The 8854-nt window shown below is 36.2% G+C and overlaps 1 protein-coding gene across 1 annotated transcript; it reads left to right on the top strand.

Annotated features, from left to right (window-relative positions):
- The first annotated feature begins 1083 nt into the window (after positions 1-1083).
- LOC149547223 (uncharacterized) lies at positions 1084-8058 on the top strand. The gene is made up of 12 exons (XM_089791554.1): positions 1084-1215; positions 1305-1412; positions 1507-1587; positions 1681-1779; positions 3637-3837; positions 3996-4100; positions 4194-4422; positions 4560-5532; positions 5757-5922; positions 6057-6221; positions 7309-7461; positions 7580-8058. The coding sequence occupies exons 1-12, from the start codon at positions 1162-1164 to the stop codon at positions 7802-7804; spliced, it is 2559 nt and encodes an 852-aa protein (XP_089647680.1). The 5' UTR covers positions 1084-1161; the 3' UTR covers positions 7805-8058.
- The last annotated feature ends 796 nt before the right edge of the window (positions 8059-8854 follow it).

The raw sequence follows: 8854 nt of genomic DNA, 5'->3' as shown, positions 1-8854 counted from the left end.
ATTTGAATTTAAAAAAATGAAAAATAATATATTTTCCTTTCACTCATAAAAAACTAGTTTATTGAAATTAATTTGATTGAAGTAAATAACAATGAAAAGTTTTAAATATAAATATAAATTAATTTATTATATTAATGATTGAAGGTGACTATTAAGAAGACCATTTCAAATATTTCATTACTTCAAGTCTATGTTTCAACAATTTTTTTAAAAAAAATTATAATCTCTAAAATTTTAAAAAAATATATCTTTTATTGTTGATATATTTTCCATTTCAATTAGCAATATAAAGTCACATAAACAAATTTATTAGCAATAATTTCTATTTATTAGTAGATTTGATAACATTACACCACTTAAAAACATGTCAAAAATTCATCTAGATAATATTAAAATTCTTACATAATTAAAATCGAAAAATTAATCAAATTGAAGATAACTTAGGAAGTTGAACTTTTTTTTTGATGAATAGTCCTTTCCTGTTAATAAATAATAATAATATATAAGGGTTGTAAAATCTGATAGGAAGATAACTTGAGAAGTGAACTTCAAAAATACCTGTTATAAAAATTGGATAGATAGAAATTAATTGAAGTATTGAAAAATATCTTTGTTGTGAAGCACTTTAGAACACCCTTTAAGATGTAAGTGCTTGTACTGAATAATTGATACTCTATTTTCCTGAAATACCTAATCAATGACGCTCACTAGAAGCTGGAGAGATAACAACTACCGGCAATTCTATATTCTTTTTACACACTTCCAGACGTTGCCATACGTCCACTGGCGATCGAAAAGCTCTCTACATTCGAAAAATAATAATGGTTCAACCTAAGACCTTTAAATCAAAGCGTTTTACCTTCTCCAACGTTCCAATTTTTCAAAAAATATTAATAAAATGACGAAATAGTATTAAACTGAGAATACAGTTGCAGATTCAAACGATCATGACACCCAGAAAGGTAATCAGAACATAATTGACCGTATTTTAACGTATTCGTATGAAGTTTGAATAACATTGTAGAGCGGCGTCCCAATTCAAATCCCACTTATTTCCTGAATTTGAGCCCCAATTACTGCTCAGAGTTGAATTTCTTTCATTTGGGTCGTTTTCATGGTCCAAATATTTGCGCCTTGCAGGCATGAAAAAGACTAAAGACCATGCCAATATCACTTTACAGGACTAGTAGTTATGTCAAGAAGAAGGCCCACAAGGTAAAATACCAAATTTCCATATCTTATTTCATGGAGTAGAGTAGTTTATGATGATTATATAACATAATTATGTTGTTTGTACTGTAAAGATTGAGGTAGAGAGTAGTGAATCCCCTCCTTTCAGTGCCCAAAAGCTTTGTGATGTCACCTCACTTACTGTTGATGACCGTCATGCAGAGCTTCTAGCCATCTGGCAGGTAATTTATTTTCATTGGCATTAATCTCGTGGGAATGTATTCAATCTTCTGATTATGCTAATAAATTATAATGAACTGCCTTCTTTACCAAAAGGAGATTGGAGAAGACCAGGCCAAAAAGCTTGAGGAGCTTCGGGAGATTATATCTGCTGCTCTGGATCAAATTTACGAGAAGGTAAGATATATTTAGTTTTACGGTCCCATTGACCTAGTTGGGCATTTTGTGAAGAGATCAATATGATTTGATGTAATTTGTTGCTGTGAACAGGCAATGGAAGAATGTGTTCGTAAGAGAATGGCTTTGGAAGTGAGTATTGCGGAGAGTGAAAAGAGGCTGAAGGAACGCTTAGGCAGTAATGTTTCTCAGGTAAACTCCATTAGGACTGATTGGATTGTTCCACATAGGATTTTAGCCCATGATGCAGGGGTTTGTAGGTTCTTTCTTTTTGGAGCGTACATATTTAATGTGTCCAGTACATTATCAGTAAATTTATATGCAAATTAGATGAGATGAAAGTAGAGTGCCATCAAAAGCCCTAGTGCGGTTTTTCGTGTGAGTTTGCACTTACAGGCAAATAGACCAATGTTCGATCCCTTGGGGGAGTGATAGTAAGTTCCTCATGAAAACCCGGTTCAGTTTTTTTCTGGTGGAATTGCATTTACACGTACTTAGCCGTACAGAAGCTAGAATAAAGCCAATTGCAGTTAGGGTTTTACTATATACCCTAGTTGTTTTGTTTGTGTGGACTTGCATTCAAAACTAGATGAATCAAGTTCCTTTGTTGTTCAAGCCCGTGGGAGAATTCAAATGAAGACAATGCCTCATCGAAGGCCCCAGTTTGGTCTTTTGAGGTGGAATTGCATTTATCGATAAATCATCTGTATTCTTTAGATTTTTGCCCAGTTGTAGACCTTGAGAAGGGGCATTTGGAATTCTATGTAAAAAACCCCAAGTAAATTTCTTTCTGGGCATGTAAAAAACCCCCTTTGAGGAATGTAAAACTTTTTTGGTTGTTTGCGCTCGAATTTCAAAAGAATAGGTATTGGCACTGTTTTATCCTGTAAAGAAGCCTGAACCCTTATATACTTTTGGAAGACAACCTGTCTATGCCCTTTCTTTTTCTTCCTATGTATTTTTCTCAATCGCTGCTTTGCTACTATCCAAAACAAGATTAGTTTATGCTTGCAACCATATTAAATGTAAATAAAGAGGCCATGGTTGAGAAGCTCTGCAAGAGTTAACATTAACTGATACACACTATAAATCTCCTTATCATTTGGCATCGCCAGAGACTCGTACAGAGCAGCACAGAGAGAGCACAATGTTTAAATGTTACTTACAAGGAGGGTGCTTCAGAGCCCGATTGTAGAGATTCCTCTACTGACCCAACTGATGAAAGAGGGGTCCCTCTTAGCTCTCCAAGTGCATACTGTAAACATTTTGTCCACATAAAAAATGCACAAAACCTAGGGAAGTACTTGCCTATTATAGCATTCAATATAAGCAAGAACATCTCTCCTCTCATCTTGTGCAAAGGCTATGCCCGGGATAGCTACACAATGTGGACATCTCTACATCAAATCCTGCAATATAAAGAAAGAATCTCATTTTTTATAATTATCTTAATTCGCTACAGGTTCATTCATCCCTAGAATGGGCTTTTCTGTAGCCTGATATCACGAGAAGTACTTGGAACTGTTGCACAAATAGAGTAAGACAATGACAAAGTTCTCTAAACTTATGGTTAGCGTTAATGACCACCTGCCACACAGGGTCAGCTTGGAACAGGGGAACTCACTAAACATAATCATGCCATTTGCTTGAACTGTTCAAGATCACCTCGCTTAACATCAGTAGAACTTCCTAAACTTTGCCACATACATCATTGTTAATTTGAGTAGTAAAAAGCAAGTAGAAGTCCAGGACACTCTATCTGATAATAAAGAGCTTTGGTTGTATTAAAATACAATCTTGTGAAGATTGCAATGGGTTATTTTCTTCAAATTTGTGTTTCTCTATCAACTTGCACATTACTTCGAGTATTTTGGCATGTTATGCATATCTTCTTCACTCATGCCTACAGCCTGAGGTCTCTATGTTAGTATACAATGTTGAGAAAAGCATATGAATTGACTGACATTTGGAATCCAAAACTGTCTGTGCTACTGTGTAAACTGTATTCTTCCATGCCTTGCTCTACTAAATGCTCTGAGTTTCTTGTAGGCAATAGCTCCACGAGACTTACCATTGCAGACCAGGCTAAGCAAGAATATATCACAGTTACAGAGCTTGGACAATGAAAGAGTAAGTGGTTATGGCTGGGTTGGAGGTCTGCTTGTGATATCTGAGCTCCGGAAAAGGATAATCAATTTACGAGAGGCCTTAGATCTCCCACCATGCAATGCAGCAGCAACTTTAGTTGAGGTATTTCAGTATTGCCTAAGATCAAAAAAGAAGATACCTTAGCTTTAGTCTTTAGCTACTTAGGGTTTCTCTTTTCTTGGGTTTGGATTCAGCACTTCTTCATTCTTAGAAATTTTCCATCTTGATTAATCAACTGTTTCACTATCTGTTTACTGTAGGTATTGTTAAGCACCATGGAAGCACTTCAGAAGATGTGTCCTGGGAAAATACCTTCAACATTTGCATTTTCATCTGTGGAGAGAGATCAGAAGCCTATTTTCCGGGTATTTGTAGTGTCATTTTGGTAGGGTTGATTTTTTATTGTATGCACTTGATCTAGCAAATACACAGTTTTGAATCATTCTGATGTACTATAGAGATTACAACGGTTTTATAAGACACTTCGAGCTATAGAAGACATGTGGGTAGATTCATTTGCTCACAAGGGAGGTCTTTCTTTTGGAGAGAAACGGGAAAATGATGAAAGTCTTGGAGAACAAGAATCATGTTTCAATAAGAGCTTAATGACAGCAGGTTTTAAGAAAAGCATGAGTCAAGGCCATAAGCGAAAGCCATCTGAGGAGGCTTCCAACTTGGAACAGCTAAGTATGTTGTTTTTGTGAAATTCACAATTTTTTGGTGCTTTGGAGAAAAAGTTTTCAGATATGCTCAAGTTTTAGATAAGTGTTGCAACAGGAAGAATGAAAAAGAATATTAAAGAAAATTTGTTACTCCTTGTGCAGGTAAGAAGATTTTTGACAAGCTGGATGATATAAGTAGGCGAGCTAAGTGTGTACTTGATATGACAGATGAAGATGATTGCCAAAGCACCTTAACCTGTGAGATTTCAGATTATTCAATATCCTCACAGCCCTTGGAAAGTGACATTGAGATAGAGAGCAAGCTTTACAGCCAGTCTCCAATAACCCCAACTTCTGTTTTACCAGAAAGCACTCAAGATTCAGTTATTCCAGGTAGTTTCATTAATGCTTATGTTCCACCTCTGCTTTGGCCTCCAAAAAAGTTGACCATTAATAATTCTCAACCATTTCCTTTCACGAATAGTCATGTCAATATTGGACCCCATGGAAAGGAAAAAACTTATCAAACTGGGGAGGCAATCAATCATGTTGACCTATCCATTTGTGAGAATGCTGAACTCCAAGATAGAATCCAAAATTCCAAGCATACCAATCCAGCTTCTATAAGTACACAGCCCTTACAGATGATTAAAAACACCATTGTAGGGAATGCAAGCTCCAATGATAATAATTCTGCAAAACAGATCCTTCCACCTCTATCTACACCCCCACCCCCGCCTCCACCACCCCCTCCACCCTCAACCATTATACAAGTTAAACATCCACCTCCACCCTCAACCATTGTACAAGCTAAACATCCACCTCCACCTCCACCTCCACCTCCAAGCATTGGATCCATTAGACCTCCACCTCCACCTCTAATCATTGGATCGATTACACCTCCACCTCCGCCTCCACTGCTTTCAAATGCAAATAAGGCCTTGCGCCCGCGGAGATCAAATACAAAGTTGAAAAGATCAAGTCAAATAGGTAACCTCTACCGATCTTTGAAAGGGAAAGTGGAGAGGGCTGGTGAAACCAGTGAATCATTAAACTCTCGCAGAAAAATGGTTGGTCGCAGCAGCAGCAGCTGCTCTCAAGGCATGGCTGAAGCCCTTGCTGAAATAACTAGAAGGTCAACTTCTGTCTGAGAATCTTCAAATCAATTCTTTTGTAATTTTACTACTTATATCCATAGATAAGTTGTCCTTTTCAAAAATATCTACTTATGCGAGTTTAAAGATTAAACTACAAATACAATCCCACAGAGCAATAGGTTTTAGGATCCCTGATTTAAAACTATGCTGTTGATAACTTGGAAATATTGTCTTATTTAGTTGGGTTCTGTTTCAAAGACAGGTCATCTTATTTTCGGCAGATAGAAGAAGATACACAGCGTTTTGCAGCCCCGATAATGGAGATGAAGCATGCAATCAAGTCCTTTGAAACACAAAACATGGATGAGTTGTTGAAGTTTCATCGCCATGTTGAACTTCACCTGGAAGACTTGACTGATGAAACCCAGGTACATTGGAAACAGATTAATTTGCTTAGAAACCTAAAAATACCATTTTAGGGGCTGCATTGGTATCTGTTCTTTTTTTTCCTTACGTTCTTCCTTCTTTCAAAAGCTTAGTGATCATGTCTGGTGATGCATAGGTTTTAGCAAGATTTGAAGGTTTCCCAACAAAGAAACTGGAGATAATCCGTTCTGCAACAGCACTTTATTCAAAATTAAGTTCAATAGCCGATCAACTTGCAACCTGGAAGGTTGTGCCTCCATTGTCACGGCACCTTGATAAGGTCACATGCTATTTTGACAAGGTGAGAGATACTCTTTGTATTTGTTAGTAAAATTCCAGTCAAGTGAAGTTCATTGGTTTTGGCTCTTGAGAAATAGTCTATGTGATTGTTGAACTTAATGAATGAAATACTAAACTCAGCTTTCAATAATTCAGCGACCTCATTTTGTAAGGCATGACCTAGCCAAAGAGATTCATAGGTGTATGTGACCTCTTGTAAGAACAAAGGAACTATACCTTGCATATGAATCACTTGAACTTGTGCTTTTGTTATCAGAAACGTAATGATAGTAGCAAGGTCATTTCTAAGCCTGTTGTCACATTTCTTGTTTTAATGTATGAAACACGGGTCCCATTGGCCATTTATAAAGTTGCCGTCATATTGCTGTCCATTAAAACATTGCAAAAGGGTTTTGCATTTTCCCTTGAAGGATTCACCGACAATTTATTTGCATTTTCACTCTGTTAAGCTGCATTTTTAGAAAGACCAAACGGCAACCCTCTGGATATGTTTTGATAGTTCGGTAGTTTTGTTTTTGTGAAAACGAATTCACTCATACTTTGAGAAGAAGATTCACTATTAGTTTCTTTATGATACCAAAAAATCACCTAGTTGGGAACATGATATTGAATCACCCTTCACTGGTTTCTAATTTTTAAATTCTTGTTATCTAGCTGATATGAGAGCGGTTTATTTCAAGATGATAGAATTCTCTGTTTTGCAGTTACATTTCTCTAACAACCAGAAAAAAGTATTTTTAGATATTTGGAAATACCTTCGTATACTTGTGTTTTCTGAAATCTTATTGTAATGCTGGCTTGTGGTTTTCTAAAACTTGAGCTACAAGGAAATGGTATTCGTGTCAAAGCTTAAATCTTGCTGAAAAAATACTCGTGGATTTCTTAATGAATTTGTGGGATAAGCCGAGTATGCTTTTTGAATCAGTATTTGGATTACACTCCAATCTATCATCATCTTTCCTCTTCCTGTTGGTGGATTGCTGAGTGCAATCCAAAACATTCGTTCAGAAAGTGCACACACTCTTACACATACTGCATGAAATGCGAAAACTCATGCCGACTAATACTGATGATTTTGCCTTGTGTAGATTAAGATGGAGGTGGAGACACTGGAGAGGGTGAAAGATGAAGAGTCAAAGTGCTTTGAGAGTCATAAAATCTTCTTCGATTTTAATATACTCATCCGTATCAAAGAGTCAATGGTAGATGTTTCTTCTGACTGTATAGCTCTGGCATTGCAGGTTAGTACTAGAGGCTAGAAAACATCTAATTCTATAGAGATGTCAATGGTTTCCTGTTTCTTGGTAGATCTCTAATATGCCTTATAACTAGAGGATTTGTTTACATACTTTCTAACAGGAGAGTAAGACAGCCAAAGAAGCTGCTAGAAGGGCTGAATGTTACTTCTCAGCTGGATATGATGAACTCCAATTGCGAAGATGCTTGCAGATGTTATGGAAAACATTTCAGCTATCTTTTAGAGTTTACAATTTTGCAGGAGGGCAGGATGACCGAGCGGAGGAATCGACTTATGCATTGGCCAAAGAAATGGAATCATATCCTCAACATTATTGGAACCTTTGAAGGCACCTTCGTGTGATGATATCTTGTCCATCTTCACATTGGAATTCCCAATAACTTATTGGCTTTTAGTTTGAGGTTTACTGTCAAGTATTATTGAAAATCATCAGAGTAAGAGCACGCATTTTTTCCTTTATTGTTATTTGAAACAGAGCGTTTCGTAAGCATTGAGTGTAATTGATAATTGGTGGTGTTTGGATCTCCAAAACACCAATAAAATGGCAAAAAAAAAAGAAACAAGGATTTGCTCTTATAAATTTGCATTGAAATAACTTGTTTCATTGTTTTTATCAAACTATGTTGGTTACCCCCATCTTGCAATCCTACTTGGGTGCGGTGCGGGTCTATGCATTATTGAGTTCTATGTATCATGTAATATCAGGTTGATAATTTTTCGGTTGGGGAGTTCTACGTCAAATCTAAAGAACGTAAAAAATTGAATGTCAATAGAGATGTATCAATAGTTCTAAATTTTGAAAAAACTAATAATTAATGCCGATAGGCATTCTACAATGGCAGAATGGGTGGAGTGGGATAGTGTGAGTGTGTTAATGTTAACTTTTATAATTCTAGATTAAATTTGACAACCATCGACATGTCAAAAGTTTAAATCTTAATACTAGTTTGTGATAATAGTCACATTTATACCAAAGAACGAGCATTATATAGATGTGCTCTTGTTTGTAAGGGATTATATATATTTGCCCATGTTTTCTATTGTTAAGGGGCTTCAAAATGAAATATAGTTGCAAGTCATTAGCATAGTGGATGGTGAAGGTGGATTCATTTAGAGCAACATGTTGCCCTTAGCCTTAGCTGTCAATAAAAGTGTCGAATCATATAACAAACCATTAGATCATGTTAGTTAATTCAAACCATTAGATCATGTTAGTTAATTTGAAATGCCATGTCTAAGGTAACTTGGTTTTGAAGGCATACAAATTCTTGTACATCTAAGACCAATTAATTTTGAAGAAATAGCAAGCTCATTTTAGTCAGCTTAAAATGTTTTTGAAATTAAAAGCGACCAAAACAAGGGGGTCAGCCCATACA

The sequence above is a fragment of the Cupressus sempervirens genome, chromosome 7 (genome assembly GCF_028749045.1).
Source record: "Cupressus sempervirens isolate cs-2001-9-10 chromosome 7, ASM2874904v1, whole genome shotgun sequence".
NCBI lineage: Eukaryota > Viridiplantae > Streptophyta > Pinopsida > Cupressales > Cupressaceae > Cupressus > Cupressus sempervirens.
The sequence above is the reverse complement of the archived record's forward strand: the minus strand, read 5'-3'. Positions and strand labels throughout refer to the sequence as shown.

What these genes read in the sequence shown, in the direction of transcription:
- LOC149547223 (XM_089791554.1), top strand. Translation starts at nt 1,162, where the DNA reads ATGCCAATATCACTTTACAGGACTAGTAGTTATGTCAAGAAGAAGGCC. An exon ending in ACTTGACTGATGAAACCCAG is followed by an intron (nt 5,923 to 6,056) that starts GTACATTGGAAA and finishes GGTGATGCATAG; the next exon opens with GTTTTAGCAAGATTTGAAGG. An exon ending in TCACATGCTATTTTGACAAG is followed by an intron (nt 6,222 to 7,308) that starts GTGAGAGATACT and finishes TGCCTTGTGTAG; the next exon opens with ATTAAGATGGAGGTGGAGAC.